At 43.0% G+C, this 25869-nt stretch overlaps 1 protein-coding gene across 2 annotated transcripts; it reads left to right on the plus strand.

The window, feature by feature from the left end:
• Positions 1 to 3632: 3632 nt before the first annotated feature.
• On the plus strand, positions 3633 to 25735 carry rad21b (RAD21 cohesin complex component b). 2 transcript variants are annotated; one of them, XM_063185574.1, is made up of 14 exons: positions 3633 to 3712; positions 4947 to 5151; positions 5451 to 5580; positions 6722 to 6818; positions 7522 to 7628; positions 8020 to 8229; positions 9078 to 9206; positions 10674 to 10817; positions 12468 to 12691; positions 15342 to 15498; positions 20673 to 20818; positions 21331 to 21477; positions 22119 to 22202; positions 22888 to 25735. In XM_063185574.1, the coding sequence occupies exons 2-14, from the start codon at positions 5008 to 5010 to the stop codon at positions 23077 to 23079; spliced, it is 1911 nt and encodes a 636-aa protein (XP_063041644.1). In that variant the 5' UTR covers positions 3633 to 3712; positions 4947 to 5007; the 3' UTR covers positions 23080 to 25735. The 2 variants fall into 2 exon arrangements, with proteins under 2 accessions (XP_063041644.1, XP_063041645.1); XM_063185575.1 differs by having other exon boundaries at positions 10674 to 10805.
• Positions 25736 to 25869: the final 134 nt, after the last annotated feature.

Below are 25869 nucleotides of genomic sequence, written 5' to 3' on the forward strand. Positions count from 1 at the left end.
TAGTTAGTTAATTCAACACTTACAGAGTTAATTTAACATCTTTTAGTATATTTGATCCCAGCGTACTCTTTAAGTGTTGAATTAACACTGCATTTTTTACCGTGTAGTAAAGATCGCACATTCAAACGCCTGAACTGGGAGCAGGACAAACAAATAACCAGAAAGAGAGATAGAAAAGAACATGCACGCGTGGCGAAAACACTAAGGTTTTCACCCGAAACGTCACAGAAACATTAAAAAATAAGTGGGAGCAAAAAAAAGTCCCGGTTGAAGCAGACTCTTCTCTCTTTTTCAAAATCAGGACGAAAAGTGCAAGGCAATGGTAATAGTGCTTTTGTCTGTTAAAAGTCAGCCTGGATTCTGTCGAAGTGCAATTCCATTGTTTTTTTGGCAAGTTGTCATTCTTTGGATCTCTTCTCAAGGCAGATTAGTCATGCCCTCTGAATTTTCTTTTAGAAAATCACCAACTTTGACGGAAGTGACAACACTGCGGCAAATTAAAATGTGTTTTTCCACAATACAGACACATGCAGATAGACACACACACATGCACGACACGCGTGCACACACGTGCGCATGCACGCCCGCGCATGCGCGCGCACACACACACACACACACACACAGACACACACACACACACACACACACACACACACACACACACACACACACACACACACACACACACACACACACACACACACACACACACACACACACACACACACACACACACACACACACACACACACAGACTACTGCAACACTACAAAATGTTAAGCTCTTCACACATCTTTGCCAGATTTTAATTGGTGTTTGTCTCCTCCCAGTAAAAAAAATGTAAAACATGAAAAGGTCATCTTTTACACATGGAAGTGATCACTGTTTATGGCATGAGCACAAGTGGCTTAAAGGCAGGGCTGGAGTGGTAATCTGGCATACAGGGCATTTTCCCGGTGGGCCGACAGTCCCCAGGGGCCTATACTGTGATTGTTTTCCTGGGCATCGGCCCAGAAATGGGGGGGGGGGCATTGGTCCATCGTCAATATAGACAGTGGATTCAGCCAATGAAGATATAGTATGAAAGTGCCGATCTATGCTAAAAATGCCCGAGCCACTTTTCGCTCCAAGGCCAGCTCTGCTTGAAGGGTTGCTGTGGCCAAACTGCATGTAGCCAGTGAGGCGTACGGAATCACTAGTGGGACTAGCGGCCCGAAAGGTCAGGGAAGCAGGACTAATTATGGCAGTGCAGACTGCGGTTGTCAGCTGAATTAGTCATATGCTTAGTGAAGAGTGTGAATTGGCTGTGATTTATTATTGTCTTTCTTTCCCCCCTCAGCTCTGCCTGTTGCTGAAAGTCTTCATGTAACTTGGAAATATACGTATACGTATATGGCTGGTAGAAATTACCAACTTACTAGCCACTTTGAACTATTACAGAGTGTGTGTTTGGAAAGATTAACATTTGTCTTGACTGGTGATGAAAAAAGTTAATTTAGAGTCCTGAGTGTGTGTGTATATATATATATATATATATATATATATACTCAGGACTCTAAATTAACTTTTTTCATCACCAGTCAAGACAAATGTTAATCTTTTATATATATATATATATATATATATATATATAAAGACCCCACATAAAATTCTGTATGGGCCTCCATTACTGATTTAAGTGTCAATGAAGATTTGTTCAGCAAATGAGTGGATCATGTTTCACTTTCAACGCGAAAGGCGTGTCAAAAAGTCCCATACACACTGTTTACAGCCAGGGAGAATAATATTATTCGAATATTTAAGTAGTGGCCATCGATTTTTGAATAGTGTGTTCCCATCCCTAGTAACCACAGTGGCTATACCAGCAGTCAGTAGCCGTACCTAGGGCCACAGACAGCTCTGATCAGGCCCGGAGCAAAGTCAGTCCCTTTCAATGCGTGTGTGTGTGTGTGCGTGTGTGTGTGTGTGTGTGTGTGTGTGTGTGTGTGTGTGTGTGTGTGTGTGTGTGTGTGTGTGTGTGTGTGTGTGTGCGCGCGTGTGTGAGAGAGAGTTAGTTCCTGCCTTGCGCTGAATGTATGTAAGAGTGTGCTATATATGGTTAATATATGTGTAATGATGTGTGTAATACCGGTGTGCAATGTCTTCTGTTTTATGTTTGTATGTATGCTACTTGATACCTTAATTTCCCCCTGGGATCAAAAAATGATACTCTACTCTATTCTACTCTACAATGTAACAGGGTCCCAATTCTGGGTCCCTATACTTGGTGACAACTGACCTTTTTGCTCCCCCCCCCTGTCAGCGAGCCTGAGCTTACCTTACAATCTGCTTTGTTATTGTCAGCAGATAATGTCCCCAAATCCGAGAAAAGGGCACACGGTCGGGGACAAAGACCCCATGCCGAATTTACTTACGCCACAGGAACAATATCACCTCCTCACGCCTCCCCAAATGCTGCTCTGGTTTTGTCCTGTGACGTGCTGTCTTTTGTGACATGGCACTCAGTACCCTTTCACAGTGTTTTGTTGTTCCAAAGTGGTCAGAGCAAGTCAGAGATTGATTAATTTGAAAAGCACTGGCTCCTACTATGTTACAACTTCTATTAATATCTATTACTATTACAACCAATAGGGCCTACCATTGCTCCTGCTGTTGCTTCTAATGCTACTACAATAACAGCAAGTGTCTGTGTTTTTTCATGAAGTCAATTGTGAAAAATCTTAACATCTTAAACAGTATTCAGTTGTATAAACAAGGTTGTTGGTCAAAGCCAAGCACAGCCAGAATGGTGTGTCATTGTGGTTTACATCTGACTTTCCACATGATCGGGGGATGGCGTCACATGATGTATGCCTATACCTCTTCTGAATGAGTACAATATGAAAGCAAGGGGCATGCATACAGGCCTTTCTTTTCTACCTGGGAGATTATTTATGAACTATTTTTCTACACAGCTTTTAAATCAAACACATTTTGTTGTTTATGAGTTTATGAGTCTTGTTCTTAGATTAGGCCTGAAAAATAATCTTATTATAGGCTACCTCTTGCGTCACACCATGTTATGAATTCAGAAATGAATTCAGTTGGCCACGGCTCAAAGATCAGCCTTAATACTCAAACTCAAATGCAAGGTCTGAAATCCATCTAGAGTAGTACTGGAAACATTTGCATCTTTGTTGCAACTCCAGCCTTCTCCAGATGTGTGTGTCATTACCGCCACCTAGTGGTAGGATGAGGAATTGACAAATTAACCACAGCCTTCTTGTGCAGCAATGTTCTGCATGCAAGCAGCGCAATCTAATGACAATGTCAAATTTAGTATTTTTTTTAAATGTAGGCCCTATGTAACTTTATAGTCTAATGAGTTCGATATGCCAATTACCCTGATAGGGTGACTGACAGCCTACACACGCTTCATTAACTAGTAAGCAACTCTATGCATTGTTTCCCCTCCAGCAGGCTATGAAGTTCGATTGTGAAGTTAGTCGTGAACACTTACCAAATAGGCTATGAATCGTTATGATCGATACATTTTTATGTCCACTAACTACACCAAACGCAAACACTCTGCCACGCCTACTTTGGCTCAATCCACGTCCAACCTCGATTCAAAGCTTCTGTTCGGCGGGCGGACAGCGCCATTTTGTTTATTTTCGGGGTGTCGGTGGAGGAGGAGGGGTGGTGGAAAGCCAATGTAAAGCCGCCTGGAAGGGTAAAAGCCAATTGTATTTGTTATGTGTTGCAATAAAATCTGCAGACGACATTGCATGCATGCCTGCTATGCTTTTTCCCCTTTTCTAATGAAGCCGGTAGACGAATTTTCCTAGTGAGCTAGCCAGCATGAAGGCTACCTTTCCAGAATGACAGGCCAGGCGCTGACGCTGTTTCCAGGGATGCTAGGAATATTACCCGCAAATACCGTTATCTGCAGTGATGACATGCAGCCGCTTGGTTAGAGAGTCTTTTGGTTGGAGCTCTACTATTAGAACTCCGACCTCTGCATGATTACTTAGCCGTGCGTTCACGTTGTCAAATGTGGGTTTGTTGTGTCTGTCTGACAGTCTAGTCGTCTCGATGCAAGCGCGATATGTGGGGGCCGACAGTAGAGTTCTAAACTCGTGACGGGTGCGTGATAAATGTCATTTCTGAAAGAGATGTTATAACGTATCAGGAACCGAGTCTAAACCGCAGGCATCTAAGAATGCGTCTGGATCAACAACTGCTATCCATATAAAGGGTAGCCTATTAGGTGTAATTACCATAGATTTTGACCAGTGACAATGCTTCATCAAATCAAGTATTTCTCCATCAGTTCAACTTCATAGTGGAAGCAGGGAGCAATCGCCACTCCGACAGTATTTGATTGTCATTCCGAGCCAAAAACATTGTTGCAAGTACTTAGAGGCGCATGAACAACGTTCTAACTCAATTGACATTTGATTTGCAACAATGTTGCGACACGAGCGAATAGTGGATAGAGTGACAGCGCAATTACAGGATCAGTGTATTATTTTGTCACGGTCCAAATGCCAAATTAGGGTCTGAGATCCTTGAAAAACGGTTGATGGGCAACTTTTATGACGAGGAGGGCCACAGTTTTCCATCGCCACCATTGCAGGGCCACATGACCACAGATCTGACTGCAATTTGCAGACTTTGAGGTTGCGGACTGCTCATGTTGTTTGGAAGGAATAGAAGTGCTCTCTACAGTATTATAACAACAGATTGATTCAGTAGTCATAAAAAATATATATGGTCATTATTTTTTTTATTTTTTTCAAGGCCTACTGTTTTATCTACGGCCACATCATGTGGCCCCCGGACCTCCAGTTGCCCATCCCTGACAATGTCTAGAGTAATATATTATAACTTGGTCTTTCTGGTCATTACGATCTTACAGTATAACCCTGAGTGACTGTGTCCTAAAATATTTGTTTTCTCCTCAGGTTTGGTGTTTACCCCACCCCTACCCCCTGCCCCTGGGGGGCGTGAGGTGCTGCTGGGACAATGTTTTACGCCCACTTCGTTCTCAGCAAGCGTGGGCCGCTGGCCAAGATTTGGCTGGCGGCCCACTGGGACAAGAAACTGACCAAGGCCCATGTCTTCGAATGCAACCTGGAGAGCAGCGTTGAGAGCATCATATCTCCCAAGGTGAGGAGTAGGGGGAGGGGAAGGTCAAGTTCTCCCTTCAAGTTTGTGTGACTGTGTGTAAAGTACGTACATGTATGTGCGTGCATGTGTGTGATTTGTGTGCTTTCAAGGTGCAAGCATGATGTTTCCTTGTGCTTTCAGAGTCACTTTGACAATTACACAGACACACACACACACACACAGACACGTTGTGTAACTCACAATATAGGCAACTCAAATCGTTACAGTAAGTAATTGTCAAATGGTTTATTAAAATGTTACTCACATACAGTACACTGTGCGCTGCGCTCCGCTTTTAGGTGAAGATGGCTTTGCGGACGTCTGGTCACTTGCTGCTGGGGGTGGTGAGGATTTACCACAGGAAGGCCAAGTATCTGCTGGCAGACTGTAACGAGGCATTTATCAAGATCAAGATGGCATTCAGGCCAGGTTTGGAACCAACCTCTTTCATTCATTCATTCACTGTAATATAGTATAATCGACTTTGAAAAAGTTACTCTTCTTAAACAGGTGTAACGGAGGCTAACTAGCAGAGTTGGCGTGGAACGTTAGTAAACCTCCCTGCCAAAGCCTCATACAGTGTCGATGCCATTGGGCTGAGGGACTGGTCCTTTAGTCCAGCGGTGTCGTACTGTGCCTCCCGTTGCCGGACTGTTGTAGTTGACGAGGTCGCACGTTCGCGCCCCGAGGGGGGCGAACAGGTGCAAGATGACCTCTGTCACACAGACGATAGAATAGAATAGAATAGAATAGAAAAGAATATATAGGCAATAGAAATTGTGTGTTGTGTTAAGCCTGGTTTGAATCCCCCTGCAGCTGCAGGAGATGTACCGTCAGCGGGGGGTGGTGGCAGATCACGTAACCAAACAGCCACCACGCCCCCCTCTTTAGAGCTGAAATGACCGCATGCAGCGCTGAACCTATTCTTCTCCAAGGCTGAATTGTCCGTAATTTGCCGCTACCCCCTGCTGACAGTACGCCAGGAGTCTAAAGAGGCCTTTACTTTTGGAAAAGATTTTTTTTGGTCTTTTTCAACTTTATTGATGACAGGACAGTATGAGAGGTGGACAGGAGGTGAATGGGTAGAGAGACGGGGAAGGGTTGGCAAATGACCCGGATTGGAAATCGAGCCCGGGTCGGCTGCTTAGCAGACTAGTGCCCCACCGTTAGGCCACGGCAGGGCCAAAAGACACCTTTACATAGTGTTTATTGTAGATGTACTGTATGTATACTGCATTTTCCTGAGTGTTAACCCATTGATGCCTGATGTTGCGTTGCGCAACATTGGCCCTGGTGCCTGGAGCTGCATTGCGCAACATTCAGGCTCATGAGATTTGAGACAACTTTATTCAAAATCTCTGTTTGTTACAGATGAATGAACACATTCTAATGAAAGATGAGGGTCTTAGCGTTTAAATGCAACTTAGTGCATATTTTTTATGTGCTTCAGAAGCTGAGGCTGAGGGCAGCTTTTCTTAAAAAAGGGCTCAGGCATTCAGCACCATTTTGAGCACCCAGGTGCCTTAGGCGTCAATGGGCTAATATGTGTTGTTTCCTTTTCCGTAAACAGGTGTGGTGGACCTACCTGAGGAGAATCGTGAAGCTGCCTACAATGCCATCACCTTACCTGAGGAGTTCCATGACTTCGACCAGCTGCCTGATCTGGAGTTAGTAGAGTTCATTTACTGTTCTTCCTTGCTGTATTATACCTTTTCTGTGTGTGTATGTGTGTGCGTCTGTGTGTGTGTGTGTGTGTGTGTGTGTGTGTGTGTGAGTGAGTGTGTGCTGCACCACAGAATGAACTATGTATGGGTCCGGGTCCGGGAGACACTGTTCCTTAATATGTGATAGGATCTCGCTATTTTATTTCATAGATGTATTAACACTCATTATGTTTCACTCTCAAATCAGTACTTTTTCTAGAGTTTTATCTTTTACCTGAACATTGAGTGACATTTATGTATGATAATGTGCTATATAACTAATTTTGATTTATTGATTGAAGCTATAAAGGCTATATATTATATCAAGGTATTATTGTCATCATGTCAACAATGACCACAGTACATTGTACACTACACAATACTTAAAAAAGGGCATTTTTTGCCCAGTAGGGCAAAGGGGCAGGTGCTTCAGCACCATCTCATCCCTATCTGTGCACGCCTATGAGCCAGACTAATCTTTTAACCTTTACGAGTGGGATTTTTTGAACATTCTATAAAAAGAATGCGTTCTATAACAATGCAAGATTCTAAAATTTAAAATTGTATTGTATGGTGCCCAGAATTCTATAGAACGGTCACTCCCCGAACATTCCCGTCACACCGGTGTGATAGTACACTCTTAAAGGGTTTAATGTTCTCCCTGCAGTGATATAGATGTGGCGCAGCAGTTCAGCCTGAACCAGAGCCGCGTGGAGGAGATCACCATGAGGGAGGAGGTGGGCAACCTCAACCTGCTGCAGGAGAACGACTTTGGTAGGGCACTGCTCCACCCACCGAATTTCACATGTCTTAAAGTGATACTGTCCCAGTTTTGGAAATAAGCTTATTTTACACCTCTCCTTGAGTTCAATGATTGAGTTTGGCAGTGCCATTAACATGGAGTCCTATGAGACCAGCTGACGGCTAATTGGTCTCATAGGACTCAATGTTAACTGCTAGCTTCGAGGTAAAATTTGCACTGCCAGACTCAGAGAACGGCAGGAAGAACAGGAGAAAGGTAAAACTCAGTCATTTAACTCAAGGAGAGGTGTAAAATAAGTTTATTTCCAAAAACGGGACACCATCACTTTAACTTGTTTATTAAAAATGTTGATTGTAATTTATGGAGCGTTTTCAACCTTCAACCTTTTCTTCCCCCATGCAGCGGACTTTGGCATGGACGACCGCGAGATGAGGCTGGAGGCGAGTGCGTTTGAGGATGACATCATCACTGGGGCGTCGACCACCAACCTGCTCCTTGAACCCGAGTCCAGCAGCGGTCAGATGACCGACAAGTCCAACCACCTGGAGTTCGACCAGTACAAGGACGACTTTGGGGACAACCCCATGGAGAGCAGCGAGGGCGGCATGCTGGGTGAGGATTCAAATGACCTAAAGCCCAACTGGGAAACCCAGTATCATAAAATGGCAGTTTTAGAATTTTTGGTGACCGACTTAAACCGGCTAAAGTGGCTCAGTGCTCAGTTTAATTTTTTTTTTCGCCATCTTTACTTAGTGCCTTAGCTGTCTGTCTATGCATATGAGATGCTTACTAATAAGTATGAGGGAATGGGAAACTCCAACTCCCGTTGTCATTGTGACACTGCACTCCACAGCACACCAGTGAACACTGCACCCAACAACATTGCATTTATGCCTCACCCGTGCAAGGGTGTGCAGCCCCCAATGGGTGGGGCGGTACCATGCTCAGGGACGGGGTACCTCAGTCATGGAGGAGGATGGGGGAGAGCAGTGGTTAATTACGGCAACCTTTGGGCTACAAGTCTGACGCCCTAACCGCCTACCCATGACTGCCCATTGCATGCCCCAAATGCCCCAAGCATGCATTGGAACACACAGCGAAGTTTTAATGGGGGGGATGCTGGGAAATGTGACCAGACACTGTATGATTGAGAACATCCATTTACTGTGTGTGCAATTTTGAATGAGAATTACATTTCTAACTAGCATACGGTAAGATTTAACCCAGGAGGGCACGGCCCCCGATATAAATTAGCTGTCACCAGAATGCCAATGACCAAGTTGTAATGTCTTACTAAAGGTTCTGTGCACTGTCATAGTAGTGTAGTGCTATGGTAGTAATGATTTTTTTGTCAGTGACTATTACAGCGTTCCACTGGTGGAACGGTGTGCATTATGGGGTTACAATTTAAAATTCAAATTATTTATTATGGTTTAAATGGTTTATTTTATTTTTTTCAGTTGACAAGCTTCTGAGCAACGAGGATGGTGGTGGGATCTTCGACGACCCCCCAGCCATCACAGAGAATGTGATGATGCCAGCTGGCGAGCCCGGTGGCGACGACGACGACGACTATGACAACATGTCTGGTGAGATATAGCAACAACACTCATAGCCATAAAAAAGGAGGCGCACACTAGGCTTGTGTCGAAAACTGTATATTGTAGAATTCAGAAGAGAATTTAGAGTTTAAGTGATCATGACTTTTTCTGAGCAGACGCACCAAGCAATATACAGCTTAAAAGTCAGTCTTCAAAGTCAATCTCGTATCATGTGATTATTTTCTGGATTGAAGGGTAACAGAACTTTGAAAGGGTGTATCACGATAAGGCCTTTTTGCATCGCGATACAGTATTGTGACTCTGACTCTATGTTGACATCTCTAGTTGTGATTAGGGGTGTAAATCACAGCTTCCATGACAATACGATTCAATATCAATTTCTTAAGGCAGAGATTTGATTATTTTCGCTACTTAAGAATGGCCCAGATACAATACGATTCGATTAGTTTTTTTCCCATTACTTTTCCACTTCTGTTACGTTATGGAGCTAGAGCATTGGCCAGGGGCCAGCGATACGATTATTTTCGATACCTGAGAATGCCCCATGATACGATACGATTTCATTTCATCGTTGGCCGTAAGATTGATGCATCGATACGATATTGATTATTATTTACACCAGTTGTGATTTCTCTGTGGCTTGTCCACAGCTGGAGGTCCAGACAGCCCTGTGATACAGTATTGTGACTCTGTGTATCACGATTTCTCGGTTCGATACAATATGGTTGACCTCTCTAGTTGTGATTTCTCTGTGGATTTCTTGGTTCGATAACAATATGGTTGACATCTCTAGTTGTGATTTCTCTGTGGCTTGTCTGCAGCTGGGATACAGTATTGTGACTCTGTGTCTCTCTGACTCTGTGACTCTGTGTCACGATTTCTCGGTTCGATACAATATGGTTGACATCTCTAGTTGTGATTTCTCGGTTCGATACAATATGGTTGACATCTCTAGTTGTGATTTCTCTGTGGTTAGTTCACTTTTAGAACTATTAGTATATTTCTCTAAATACACTTTAGCCAACCGTCTTTCAAGTCCACTTTAAGTATGGTTGGCTAAGTGTTCTTTCTCTGAGAGAAACTTAATTACATCTAATTTTAAGTACACTTTAAATAAGCATATTGTAAACATATTTTTTCTCAGCACAAAAAGTATGAGTGCACTTTTAACATGCTAAGTACACTTCAGTTGTGTTTCTATTATACTTATTTGAACTGCTTTTTCACCTGGGTAGTTGTGATTTCTCTGTGGCTTGTGTGCAGCTGGAGGCCCAGACAGCCCTGTGATACAGTATTGTGACTCTGTGTATCGTGATTTCTCGGTTCGATACAATACGGTTGACACCTCTAGTTGTGATTTCTATCTCTCTGTGGCTTGTCTGCAGCTGTGATACAGTATTGTGACTCTGTGTATCGTGATTTCTCGGTTCGATACAATATGGTTGACACCTCTAGTTGTGATTTCTATTTCTCTGTGGCTTGTCTTGTGTGCAGCTGGAGGTCCCGACAGCCCTGATAGCCCTGTGGGGCAGCTGCCTACCATGACGGACCAGGCGGAGCAGACTGAGACCACCCTGGTGCACAACGAGGAGGAGGCCTTCGCCCTGGAGCCCATCGACATCACAGGTCAGTCCAAACGTATGTAGCTACTTTATGCAGTACTTTATCTATCTGTTGTTTTTTTGCCATTTGCCATACAGTACGTTGTCATTTGCAGGGCTGATAGTATTCAGGTGTTCAGGCTCTGATTGATTTCAGGCTTGACAGAGTTTGTTTGCAATTACTACAGGATATAGTTGTCATGAGGTTTTACTTATTTCAAAAAACTATTTAAGGATCAGGCTCAGGATTTTATCGTACTATCAGGCCTGCTTTTACCATCTCTTGTCATTTGCCATATTATCTCGTTGTGTGCTGACATATCATTAACACTGCCTGTTTACTCTCGTCTGTGTCTTAGGAGCAAAATATGCAGTCAGACACTTTCACACATATAGACATTTTTTTGGTACATAGCATATTTTACATGTACTGTACATGTTATTATGCACTTCTTAAAATGCACCTTTTTAATTTAAAATACTTATAATGACTGACAATCTACGTACGTATATCTTTTAAAGTGGCACTAAGTAGTTTTACTCTTCGGTTCCCCCTACAGGTTGGAAGCAGAGTTGTGTCTCATTTTACATGTTCAGGCCGACAGAGAACTGTGCCGGTACCCGTTCCTGCCCCCAATGTTGAACCAACAGAGGTGTTCACACCCAAAGTCTGAGCGTTGGGGAAACTGGAAAGTTCGGTCGGTTTGCAATGTGAACCGAAAAATGCTCGTTTTTTTCCTTTTAACCATGATGACAACATAGGCGTCAGAAGGTTCACATGTAGTAAAGTATACAGCCTGGTGTAAACGCGGGTGGTTCGCAGGTAAGCACTTTGGTTCTGAACGTGTGTGGGGAATGGGAACGGCACCGTTCTGGCCGGCAAAGCTCTGCTCCTTCAAATTTGTTAAAATGCTGTCATAGCCCATTCAGGATGACAAAGTAAATCCAATGAGTTTCACATAAATACAAAGTTGATAAGCCACTGACATATTATTGTAAAGTTGGAAAAAAAAACCACACTGACCTCTCTGCTTCAAAGCAGATGAAGATGTGCTACATCTGAATCACAAGCTTCAAGGACAGATTAAGTTTACTGTATATATAAACGAAAACAGGGGCAGAATGTCCATTTTAACACAAAAAACGTACTAGCTTTAGGGCTTTAAGTCACTTCACCAAATCATCCCACCATATCATCAAGAGCCTTCCATTACATTTTCCACAAGCTTGTAGAAGTAATTGAATTGTGATGTACAGTACAGACAGAATAATAGAATAGACAATAATAAATGTCCACCCCCTACAATAGTAAAACAAAATAAAGTAGATGCACATGTCTCCAATAATGTTGAGTGTCCCCCGACCAATTACAGAAAAGCTTATCCACCAGAATATTTTACTATCTGGGGACTTCCCTTCATTGAAATATTAAGGATAAAGGAGTACATAATACATGGGTTCACCTTGTTTATCAACACGGTATTGTGAGGAGGGGCAAGACACTGGCAGCCAACCAAGTGAGCTAATTTTTTTGACCGACAGCGGTTTCCAACAATCAGTGGTTGAGTTGTGCGCTTTTAGTTTCGTGCAGTCAGGGGAAAACAAATATTTAGAACCCATGTATATAGAAATGGTAGTAAATAAAGAAAAAACTAAAAAAAAAAATCACTACACTGCTGTTTCACAGTGAAGGAGACCAAGGCGAAGCGTAAGAGGAAGCTGATCGTGGACAGTGTGAAGGAGCTGGACAGCAAGACCATCCGCGCCCAGCTGAGCGACTACTCGGACATCGTCACCACGCTGGACCTGGCGCCGCCCACCAAGAAGCTGATGATGTGGAAGGAGACCGGAGGAGTGGAGAAGCTCTTCTCCTTACCCGCACAGCCCCTCTGGAACAGCCGACTGCTCAAGGTTAGTCGCCAAGTCAAGTCAAGTCAGCTTTTGTTGTCACTTTCTTCATATGCACAACTCATACAAGGAAAATGAAATTACTTTTTCTCTCTATACCATGCCAGGATGTAGACATATACACAAGACTGACATTTTACAGACTGACATAAAGTGCAAGACAGGACAGGTAACAGTGATGGACTGGTAACAATAAGTGATCAATAATAAATACAGTACAAATGAACATTTAACATTCAACATTGCACATGTAGACAGAAGATAAGATAAATATAGAATGTAGACATTACCGTAAAAGACAATAATAACAGTGACTGTAGCAATAGTAACAGTAATAAGTAGTGGGGGGTTTCGCAAGACAAAGAAACTGGTAACCCGGGTTCAATTCCGGCCCGGGTCATTTACCGATCCTTCCCCATCTCTCTCTCCCCGTCTGGGAAACACTGGTTTAACCCTTTAGCGCAGAGCTTATGTTATAACCTTACTGTCACCACAATTGTAACGGCTATGTCGTAATCAATGTTGTTATGATGTAGTCGAGTACTTTCAGCAAATAGTGAATAGGCCTGCCGGAAACCCCCATCTGCAGTAAGAGGCTACTGTATATTGTGTGGAGAAGCTCTTAGAGAGACTTGACATGAAAAAACAGGGGCACAAAGCATAAACAAAAGCTACTGTATTGTGTGGAGAAGCTCTTCTCTTTTCCCTCCTTGCCCATCCCCTCTGAAACAGCAGACTGCTGAAGGGCAGTAGACTAATGACATTGCACATGGCAGTACATTTAAGATAATGAAAAAAGGAGGCGCACACAAGGCTTTTGTGAAAAAAATGTATATCATAGCCGAAAAGTTGGACTAAGTCCCAAACGTCTACTTCTCCAGTTTTAGCCTCTGACTTCTGATGTAACTTTTCAGCTACAATACACAAGCCCTGTGTGTGCCTCCTTTTTTCATTACCTGAAGTGATCACAACTTTTTGAGCGGACGCACCAAGCAATACACGGGTCAGAAGTGTAGGCGCAGACACTGACCTTACTGGTTTTTCCTTTAGATTTGCAGTACATTACATTACCATGAGAACCCATCTCAGCATGGTTCAATGCAGTGCCTCCCAAACTTGAGCTCATCTCCTCCCGCGCCCCTCCCAGCACCTCTGGAACATCAGACTGCTGAAGCTTAGGGTAACACTTTACTTGACATGTTCCTGCATAACACATTCATAGCAGCTGTTATAAAGTCTGTATGAAGCATTCATTATTGTTTCATGACCCATTCATACAACCTTTCATGAACCTAGGGGACGGAAGGACAGCTATTGTCAAAATAAAAGTTAAACAAAGAAGCACAAAAGAAGCAATGCTGTTTTGCAATTGCTTAACTTTTATTTTGACAAGTTGCTGTCCTTTTGTCTTCCATGTTTATGAAAGATTTGGTATGAATGTCTTGCGAAACGGTCACGAACCCTTCATGCAAAGTGTATAACAGCTGCTATGAATGTGTAATGCAGCGACACGTCAAGTAAAGTGTAACCAAGCTTAGTAGAGCATGGGTTCCCAAACTAGGTATAAGGACCCCTACGTGGGGATCGTGGTCAAAAGGGACATTGCATATAAAACTGAAAATCCACAGGTTAACAGCTAACATAATTCCATAATTTGTATGGTTAATAGATGTTTCTGCTGCCCTCTGGATTTCAAGCAATATTAGCAGACAAACTATTAATGGAAAATCTAGACATATTCATGGACAAAAACATGGCCTGAGGCATGAGAGGAGTAGTTTGCATATTCTGAATTAACCGTTGTAAACTAGAATAATTTCACGATTCCAGTGAGACTAATCTAAAAATGAATCTATATTTATTTTTGGGGGCTTTTGTCTTTAATTCGATAGAATAGTGAAGTAATGACAGGAAGCAAGTTGGGAGAGAGAGACGGGGAAGGGTTGGCAAAGGACCCGAGCCGGATTTGAACTTGGGTCGGCCGTGTAGTAGATGAGTGCCCTACCATCAAGCCACGGTAGGGCCCTGAAAATTAATCTATGACCACCAACTAGTATTGATGTAGTATAAAAGTGGTCTTCATCGGCCCTGCCGTGGCTCTAACGGTGAGGCACTGGGCTGCTGCACCGGCGGCGACCTGGGTTCGATTTCGGCCCGGGTCCTTTGCCGACCCTGACCCATCTCTCGCTCCCAATTGTTTCTGTCACTCTCTCACCATCCTGTCGTAAATAAAGGCTTAAAGGGGCACAAGGTAGGATGATGTTGTTTGTGCGGTGCCCGTGGCATGCCTGTCTCAAAACCTACACCTTAATGAAAAAATGCTGTTCAAATAAACTCGCTGACTGTGAGAATGTTTTTCATAACGGAATGCCAGCAGGTGATACAAATCTGAATACGGTATGTAAAGCAATTTTCCGTATGAAAAGTGTATCCTACGACACTCCTTCGGACTGCTCAGTCAAAAAGTTGCATTCAGAGTTTTCTGACAGCGGACTGTGGAAGTGGTCTTGAGAATAATTGTTCACTCACTAATGAATCGCATAGCCATCGGCTGACTCGGGACAGTGATTAATTAAACTTTTAATCCTACCTGGAGCCCCTTTAAAGGGCCACACATCTTTTTTGGTCTTCATCTTTTGGTCTTCATCCCCAGATGTTCACGCGCTGCCTGACGCCGCTGGTGCCGGATGAGCTGAGGAAGAGGAGGAAGGGCGGCGAGGCCGACAGCCTGGAGGAGTTCCTCACGCGCCTGGAGAACCCAGAGGTGCCCCGCGCGGACGAGGCCGTGGGACAGCAGCAGAGCGTCATCGGTGGGTAGATCTGAGTGTGTGTGTGTGTGTGTGTGTGTGTGTGTGTGTGTGTGTTTGTGTGTGTGTGTGTGTATGAGAGAGAGAGGAGGCCATGGGACATCAGCAGAGGGACAACATCATTGGTGGGTAGATCTGAGTGTGTGTGTGTGTGTGTTTGTGTTTGTGTGAGTGAGTAAGTGTGTGTGTTTTTTGTGTGTGTGTGTGTGTGTGTGTGAGTGTGTGAGTGTGTGTGTGTGTGTGGGGGGGCAACATCATCGGTGGGTAGATCTGTTTGTGTGTGTGTATGTGTGTGTGTGTCTCCACTTCCCACAAGTGGGACTTTACTCCACATAATTAGAATATTATTATAAGTATCCATACAGTGACCCAATGTGGACACACACACATGCACGCACACACACACACACACACACACACACACACACACACACACACACACACTTTTCATTTATTTATCTTTTGAGGACACTAAACACAAAGATTTACTCTCTTATACACCTATAATGAGATGTAGTAAAATAAATCTTGAATCTTTCGCCTCAACTATAATGTTCTAAATTTGTTATGAACCCTGCTGGCAACAGAAACAGTGTAAACAAAACAGCTTTAATGTGCCTTGCTAGGTATCTCAACACACAACACACACATACAATACACACACACACGTGCGCACAGTTCATAGTCAACATATACAAGTACAGAGAAGGTAGAGGGTCAAGGAGGTCAAGTATCCACACAGTGACCCAATGTGGACACACACACAGACTTTTACTCTCTTATACACCTAAATGAGATGTAGTAAAAGAAATCTTGAATCGTTCTGTGCCCTCGCCTCAACTCTAATGTTCTCAATTTTTTATGAACCCTGCAGGCAACAGAAACCGTGTAAACAGAGCAGCTTTAATGTGTCTTGCTAGGTACCTCAGGGTAAGACCAGGTAGTTGCAATGTGTTGCACTATCCCAGTCAAAACAAAGTTGTTGGTGTTGTCTTTATAACGAAAAAAAGCCGTAAGCAAGTCTCAATACTGGATGTAGCCAATTAGAACCAATTAGTAGTCATGGCAACATGTTGGCAGATGTGTCTGCTGGAGGCTTTCTGCGGCATCTACATAAGTCCTTAATCAATGGGACACAAGTATCTATGACAACCTGGAGCCATTATTCGAATTAGACTAGGCAGCATCTGTGTTGTTTCAAATGATCATTGCAGCACTTGTCATTATGAAGCATAATTAACATACAAAGCGGATTCCAAAAAAGTTGGGACACTTTGTATTTTGTGAATAAAATCAAAATGCTGGCATTTTAAAAACATCTAATATGTTAATAAGGTAGAGCGTTATGTACAGACAACATATCAGTTGTTAAAATCGAGCAGAATTATTGTTTTGAGGTAATAATGTGATCATTTAAAATTTGACCCATGCAACAAATCTCAAAAAAGTTGGGACAGGGCCAAAACATGTTGTAATAGTTGGATAATTCTAAAAATTATAAAGGAAGAATATTTTAAAAGGAACTATATTGACTGCCAACATGAATGCACAAATAAAATACCATCACATAGAGGCTGTGGCACTCAGCAGCGAAGATTTTGGGGGACTAATTACTTATCTATTACACAGAAAGATTGAATTATCAAAATTGCAGGCATATAAGTCCTATTTCCGTAATATAGAGTTCTGTGTAATCATTGCACAAGTTATAAGATCATGACATACTTGTGGTCAATAAGCAAACTATGACACTCCATCAATGACAGCTCTCGAAAAGATGACCATAAACACAACATTTGATTAATGCACATGATGCAGACATTTAACAGTGTTGCATGCGGAAAAGCTCATTCTATGGACCTAGGAGACATGTGAAACTGTCCTCTTATTACAGAATGGAAAATATTTAATCCTTTTTGAAAATTATGGAGTCATACACCCTCCAGGTTATATAGAAAATGAATACTTCAGCTTGATTTAGTGGTCAGTCTGAAAGACAGCATATATGATGGTAAGGGGGTGCAGAGGTGACTTGGTTAGAGTCTTCTTACTCATGTAGAGCATTAAAATGAATGTTGAATGACACATACAGTCTTTAAACAGTAAACATAGCTACCAAGGCATTATATTTTGGAGCACCGCCTTTAGATATTGTCCCATAATGGTGGCCAATTTCAATCTCTACTATGTTCCAACAGTGTGGTTCCATCATAGGAGTAAACAGGTCACAACATTGTTTTCTTGCAGTCAGGATATGCCACATATTCAGCATAATAAAAGGTAAGCAAGTTGAAGAACATACCTATCAGTTGAGCTGCTGAAATCATGTCTCGCACATCAAAATATCTAATTTTTGAATACAATTATGGCATCAGTCAAAGTATTTAACTGTTCAGCATCATCCCTTGAGTTGTGTTTAGTCTTATCCAATATAAAAAGCATTTTATTGGCCGTGTCCCAACTTTTTTGGGATTTGTTGCAAGGGTGAAATTTTAAATGATCACGTAATTACCTCAAAACAATACTTCTGCTTGAATTTAACAACTGATTTGTTGTCTGTACATAATGTTCTACCTTGTTAACATATTGAATGTTTTGAAAATGCCAGCGTTTTGATTTTATTCACAAAATACAAAGCGTCCCAACTTTTTTGGAATCCGCTTTGTACTCTCGTAACCATAATATAGCATTTCACAGGCAAATTACAAGTGAGTTTCCCTCCCCCTCACTCAATCAAAAGACCATTCTCTAACATGACAACAAAGTTAGTCAGTAAAGCTTTACAGTCTAGTTTTGTTGTCATGTTAGAGACTGTCTCATATTAGAGAATATTTCTTTCTGAATCTTGACCTATGAGTGGTTTAGTCTGCACTTCTTTAATCGTGTAGCCTTCGTTATCCATAGCTGACAGTTTTCCATAAGAGTTCAGTCACATGATAGAGACATAGCATCTCAGTCGTTCTGCATAATTAATATTGTGTAAGTTCGGATGAATTAATTGATCCCCCCCCCCACACACACACAAACACCCACACCCTTAATTTATTAGCTAGCCTTCTCGTCAGAGCCACCCCATCAAGTATTAATTGTGTTAAGCATATATTAAATAGGAGCTACAGCTCTAGCCTGGCAATCCAGACTAAATGTGAGATTAAATGTGAAATATAAAAAAAATATATAAAATATAGTCTGGCCCCGATCAATGAGACATCGGAGGACTGTTGATGGGAACAACTTGTTGTTTTTCAAACAGCGTCTGTGCCTGTAGGCCAACTATCTGACCAAAACCCTGCCGATTTGCATCCAAAGATTCAAAACAAATCTCCTGCGTTGTGATTGGTCTGCTAGGGCCTGGGGCATTGTCTGAGGGTAGACCCACTTGCAGGCAAAAATAATGTTGGCCGCTGGCGTGTGGAGTTCGTTTACTAGGCTACTACAGCTCCACTCTCCAGAGATAAATACCTCCTGAATTTCACATCAGGCGTTCTTAGTGCTGTGCGTTGCCAGTGCCAAGTAGAAACTTAGCCTTTCTTTCGATTCCACCAAGGAACCGAATTTCAGTGCCCAGTCCTCTATAGTTGAGTATTTTCAGCAAATAGTGAATACTTAGGCCCGCCAGCGACCCCATCTGCAGTGAGAGGCTACATGGGTTAATGAGCCCAACCATATATTAACCCCTTTTAGCCTAAAGCCCCCTGAATGCCTAAGCCCTTGTTGGGAAAGTTGCCCTCAGCCTACAAAAACCTAAATATCTTAGCCTCTGATGCACATAAAAACAGGAAATACAAAAAAACAAAGCTCTCAAGAGCCTGAATATGGTGTCGCTCCAGGCGCCAAAGGTCAAACCATGTATACGCAGCATTACGCTGAACCCTTTAGCACAGAGCCTATGTTATAACCAGTGTTTCCCACAGATATTTTGGAAACTATGGGGGCAGCGGGGATTTTTTTTTGTTTTGTTCCTCCCAGTAAAAGGGCTGAACAACATATTACACTTTATGTCTATAAACATTCATTATGCAGCCCGATGTCTCCTCTGCTGTGTCAATGAAGGCCTGTGGCCTAACTTGTTATCATACAACTGTAAAACAAAGCCTGGGGAGTGTCAGTAAACTCATCCCAACTGTTCCTTCTCTGACGTTTTTTTTATTGCTCCCAAACCCAAGTTAACTTGACTAGGCCTTTGATCCCTCTGTCTTTCAAGCAATCGTTTAAAAAAAAAAAAGTTAAAAAAAATAAAAACTATTTTTAACATTTTCGGAAACTATGGCAGCCAAATTTAAGCAATGGCGGTGCGCCATAGTTTCCTTAATGTATGGGAAACACTGCCTTACGGTCACCAAAATTGTAATGGCTATGTCTTAATCTGTTACGTAAGGCTCTCAGTAATGTCATAGCAATGTTGTTGAGTATTTTCAGCAAATAGTGAATAGGCCCGCCGGGGACCCCATCTGCTGTATGAGGCTACATGGGTGAATGAGCCCAACCATATATTAAACGGGAGCCCTCTTCCTCTCTTAGGCGTCAGACATACCAAAGCCGAACGGAACGGACGCGAGACGAACGCGGTCTTTCTGCTTAGTTTCGGTGTTCTACTCTGCCTTTCACACTGACATCGTCTGCGTGCGCGGCCAGTCCTGTTCAAAAACCCCCCACAGCCAAAGCTAGCATCCTACTTTGCCATTCATTTCAATGAGACACCACCGGTCGCCGGCATGAAAAATACGCTCGAGTTCTATTTTCCAAATGCAGCGCGGCACGGAGCCAGCTCCCGCGCTGCTGATGCCCAGCTACCGCCGGTTGGTGTGTAAGGACCGATATGTTTCCATGTATTTTCACCGACGCCGGTAAAAATCGCGTCCGTCACGCGACGCTTTAACGCCCTAGTGTGGCCTTAGGGTGACCACCTGCTAATAAGTCCAAGGGCGGACAAGGGGGATGCTTCTGAGGGACAACATGGGACAGACACTGGCTTGCACACGCACTCACGCACCCCTGTGTGACTGCCTTGGTCTGTCTCAGGGATAGAGAGGCTTTTTTTTCTTTGAGCACACTTGATTATGCGGGACAAACTTTCAATTCGCGAGACGCATGATTTGGGCTTCAAACGCTGTACGCGCACGCGCTATGCGGGACGGGTGGTCACCCTAATCTCTCTCTCTCTCTGCGTTCCTCAGACCAGACCATCCTAGAGGAGCCAAGTGCACTGCAGACATCGGCCATGGAGGGCAGCAGAACCGCGGCCCTGGATGAGACCATGATGCCCCCTCCCTCTGCCATCCCGGAGAAGCGCAAAGCCCCGGACACCTCCGATAACATGTCTGTAAGTACCTCTGCAGCAGCCAGGCCGTGCCCTCCAAGTGACGTAACACCTTCAGCGTTACTACTAGTCATGTCAAGAGCAATGCAAGTACTTTCTGAGCTCCTGAAAAATCGGGAATTCCTCCCACTTTGTCAGGAAGCAAACAACCATTAGCAAACCAAGGGAGGCTTGTCAACCATGCCATCTGGGAAATGTTAGTTGTTATGCTCTTGGTCAGACCTAGTCTCAAAGAGATTTGAAAGTCGATGACAATCAGGCTACCTCTGCATTCAAGGGGAGTAGAGTTGTCCTTCTAGGATTCAAACCCAGGCCATTTGAGGTAGCAAACTGGGACTCTGTCCTCAACACACAAAAAAACAGGCTCATTGGCATGACAGCATGCCATGACAAGTAAAGTACAGAAAAGACAATAACGTAACTCTATGACTCTACTACTGTGTAATGACTTTGTAGTTTTGTTTGGTCATTTGACAAATATTTGACGAATAAATTACTATTACTCATAAAACCAGCTGATTGACGATGACCGGGCGTCCATCATCTCAACGCAAGTGCCCACCCAGCCACCGGAGGAGCCGCAGACCCTGGCACAGCTCATCCCCGAGCTAGACCTGCTGGGGGAGAAGAAGGACAAGAAGGACGACGAGGAAGAGGAGGAGGTGAGGAGAAAAACAATATACGTATACAGTACTACGTCTTATGTAAAGGAGGAAGTGAGGAGAAAAACAACCAGAGCGCTAAATTAACTTTTTTCATCACCAAAATGGCTAGTAGATGGTAATCTTACTAGCCAGACACACACTCACCAATGGGTCAAAGTGGCTAGTAAGTTGGTCTTTTCTATTAGCCAAACTGAAATTTCACCAGCATTTGGCCGGTAGTCTGGTGTTAATTTAGAGAATATATACAGTACTACTACCTGTACGTCTTATGTAGAGGAGGAAGCGAGGAGAAAACAACAATATATACAGTACTACTTCAAAAGAAAGAAGTTTACCGCACACTTTCTTGACTTTATGCTCGTTTATTTAGAGCGAACAACGCGTTTGGCCTCTGTACATCATCAGGTTCGCTCAGGCCAACACATTTTATGTCTATGTAATCATTAGACAATTCGAAAAAAACTCCCGCACAATGTCCATTTCGCTGTTTTCTTTCATACACGTTTTCAAGCTTTTTTTATTGTCTACTGGGTGACCTATGGGCCATCTCCGACACACCTGCCAGCTGACGTGTGCGAAAAAAAAAATGTTTAAAAGTTTAATATTTTTAACCGTTTCAAACGTTTGTGTTTGAAAAGGAGGAAGAGGGTCAGGGAGGAGACCAAGACCAGGAGGAGAGGCGCTGGAACAAGAGAACGCAACAGATGCTACACGGCCTTCAGGTACTGTCTTTTTTATTTATTTATTTTTTTTACAATTTTAGGGGCATTTTTGCCTTTATTTTGATAAGACATTATGAGAGGTGACGGGAAGTGAGTGGGAGAGAGAGATGGGAAAGTCTCGACAAATGACCTGGCAGGAATCGAACCCGGGTCGCCGGTGCAGCAGTGATGTGCCCAGCCGATTGAGGCACGGCTGGGCCTTCAGGTACTGTCTTGGCAGCAACACCTTTGTGAAGTGAAAGTGAAAACCCAACTTGGAAACTCCAACTCCCATTGTCATTGTGACACAGCAGCACCCAGGTTTATCTTCCTCAGTATGTGAAGATATCATCAATAATGCTGACTTTGTCTGTCCCATGCAATACCACATTTTTTAGGGACAGCACCTACCCACAAGCCATCCGCAACTTGAACCTGAACATGCACTACCACTTTACAGCCACTCCACTGCCTGGCCTTCTACCTCTTGCTTACCTTGCACTATGTACTGTATTATGTCTTATTGCACTTTTCAATGTTTATTTGCATGCGTCATTCCGTGTTATTTATGGCCCCTCTTGTTGTCTTGTCTTAGCTATTTGTATTTGTGTTGTTAAATTTGTGACCGAACCAAAAGACATTCCTAGCAACTGTATGTTACACTGTTGATATGGCTACAACAATGAACTTGAACTTGTCTATGCAGAGGGTTTTGGCCAAGACGGGAGCGGACTCCATCAGCCTGCTGGAGCTGTGTCGCGAGAACAACAAGAAGCAGGCGGCGGCCAAGTTCTACAGCTTCCTGGTCCTCAAGAAGCAGCAGGCCGTGGAGCTCAGCCAGGCCGAGCCCTACAGTGACATCATCGCCACGCCCGGGCCGCGCTTTCATATCGTCTAGAACAGTACAGTGTTGCTCAACGGACGCGGTCCAGCCCTCCCTAGGGGGGTCTTGGGGAGGAAACAGCTGAGAGGCTGCGGTGCTAAGTTGCCTTCGGGGGGAATAAGTCCATTCATTGTTTTAATATTGGGGGTGGGGGGTTGTCAGGCTGGGGAGGGAGGCTTGTGATGAGGCCAGGGTGGGTGTTTGTTCAAAAAGGGTTGAGAACCACTATAAGACGTACTTTGGCCATCCACTATCAGTACCAGACGACCCATGCTTTCATACTGTATAGAAGACCTACTGTTGAACATCCACCATCAATATCCGACCCGTGCTTTCCTTTCGTCTAGAATAGTGTTCCTCAATGGGGGCTCTTTAGCCCCACAGGGGGCGTTGGGGAGACAGGGGGGCATAGATTCTAGACTGACTTCATTAGTTGTCCCGGGCCCAGGGAGAGGGAGGGGGGCACAGAATTGGGTCCTTATTACATTGTATGTACTGGGCTGCGGGCCCCTTTCAGATGACTTTGTCCTGGGCCCGGCCAAAGCAGTCAGCGGCCCTGGTCCCACCCAGCAGCCTAATGTGAAGATCTAATTTGAAAAGAAGAGGGAAAAAAGTCCAAAAAAAGTTCTCGGATTACCGGAGTTAGCTAATTTAGCTAACAGCAGTTTTGTTTTGCTTGCATATCAGGGGGGTAGTTTGTGTATTGTGCAAGTGAGCTGCATTATGAATGCCTTCGCCTACTGAAAGTGCAGAAGGTATGCTGTTGTATGGCCACACTTGTAGCTGTCCATCACAGATTATTGTTGCACAGTGACAGTGACTTGTAGGGGTGGACAGATTTTGACCAAATCTTGTGTGCTGCTTATACTGTACTCTATGAAAGGTTCTGATTGACCTTTGGAGGACAAGACTTTCAAAATGGACGTGTACGGTAGCTGTCGATAACAACAGTTTACAACGTTATAATGGTCAAGAATATGTCAAGGCATCAAGTTGTACCGCATTATCAATTAGGCTTAGCACTCTTTTACCAGTGAACACAAAACGTGTGAGGCCTTGTGTGTGAATGAGCCACTGATCTAGGTAACTTCAAAAGTGTTGCCAGATTTGTCTGACCATCTCCAGCCCACATGGTGCTGAAAAATTGTCTGGAGGCACTACATTCTGCCCAATTTCAACTAATTGTATTGATTTCGATGGCCATAAAACTGCAGAAAAACCCGCCCAAGGGACGTTTTTGACAATTTTTTTACCTACAGACGGCCATGCCAAGCAGCCCAATTGGGGGGGTAACCTGGCAACACAACTTAGGGAAGTGGTCAAGTAAGACTCTTCCTACTTACTGTGCGGTGTTTGGGTTTGGCCTCTTCTCTAGTTGACTGTACTTACTTACTGTTCATGAGTTTATTTCTGTGGGTTTATGAAGTGTCCCTGTGGTCTATGTGCTGCTTTGTGTCTTCGTTTGGGATCTTAATGGTCTGAATGAAGGATGGATGTTTTTTTACGTTGACGTTTTAAAAGAGGTTTTTTTCCCAACCCACGTTTACATCTGTCATGCACTATTTGCCCAAGAGTTTTTTTTCCCCAACTTGTCTCCAAATGTTGACTTTTTTTTAGTTTGCCCTATCAGCATTTAAATTACATACTAACACATTGCTGAAAAAAGAAACAATTCCACTTGGGCACACTGTAACAGAAGCATATTGGAAATGCTTGAGATTGTTAAACAGTAAAGATACAAGGTACTGTTTGTTTGTCTAGCCTTTTGGACTTTTAAAGTCTTTTTAAACTGTTGATTGTTGGAGATTTATTTTCTCCATTTTGCATGTAAACCCCCCCAAAAAAGAAGTATTACCCTTTAAAAGTTACTTATTGTACTGAGTTTACCGGTGCAGTGTAGTTGTTATCCAAATGATAATTACAGATATACAAAGGAATAATCATATTAGTGTCTACCCAACACCCCACTACTTTCATTTGGTTTTGTTAATTGTGTTACAGCAGCGTGCACATTTACATTACACCTTTATAGCTAAAAAAGGGAATAAAACACGTATTCAGACAGCTCAAACTCAATAGTCTATTAGTATGCATGGGGACACTAGAATTGATTGCCTTTGTTGTTTTTTTGCACAACTGTTAAGTGAATATAATCTTTTCTGTCTCAACAGAAAAAAAACACTATGTATTGCACTTTTTATTTTATTTACGGCACTAAGGGTGAAATTATCCGCATGTCACGTAGCAAAATATAGGTAGCATTCAGTTTGAGTGTTCTTTTTTTTAAAGCTATTTGGACTTATGTGTACACATACTGTGTTATGTTGTTGGGCTGGGAGAGCACAACTACAGAATTAAGAAACTCAAATTGCACCCATGTATTTAACGGCCTACATTCGTCTGCTTTGTTTCCAAGCACTTTTCTTTAAATTATGTGTCGATCAGATTTGTTTTGGTCATGGTGCTGTTAGCCTCTCAAATGTTCTTGAACCCAGCAACAGAATTTCATGTCCATTTTCATTTGAGGTGCCTGTTATTTTTGGTCTGTAGAACAAAAAAAATAAACTTAAGTGTATCCTTTGAAGTGTCTTTGCCAGTGTAAGCTAATTGTAACATGCTGAGAAACATGTTTTGCTATTATGCTTGTAGTAAACAAAACAATTCCAAACAATTGTGTTGTTTTATAATAAAAAGCTTCAAGCAAGTGACAATAGTGGTACGGTAGTTATTTTTTTGTTCATTTAAAAAAAGAGGAAAATACATGTTTTAACCAGACCAGAAATCCTCACATCGATACGTGAAAAC

The sequence above is a fragment of the Engraulis encrasicolus genome, chromosome 20 (assembly GCF_034702125.1).
Source record: "Engraulis encrasicolus isolate BLACKSEA-1 chromosome 20, IST_EnEncr_1.0, whole genome shotgun sequence".
In the NCBI taxonomy this organism is placed as follows: Eukaryota; Metazoa; Chordata; class Actinopteri; order Clupeiformes; family Engraulidae; genus Engraulis; species Engraulis encrasicolus.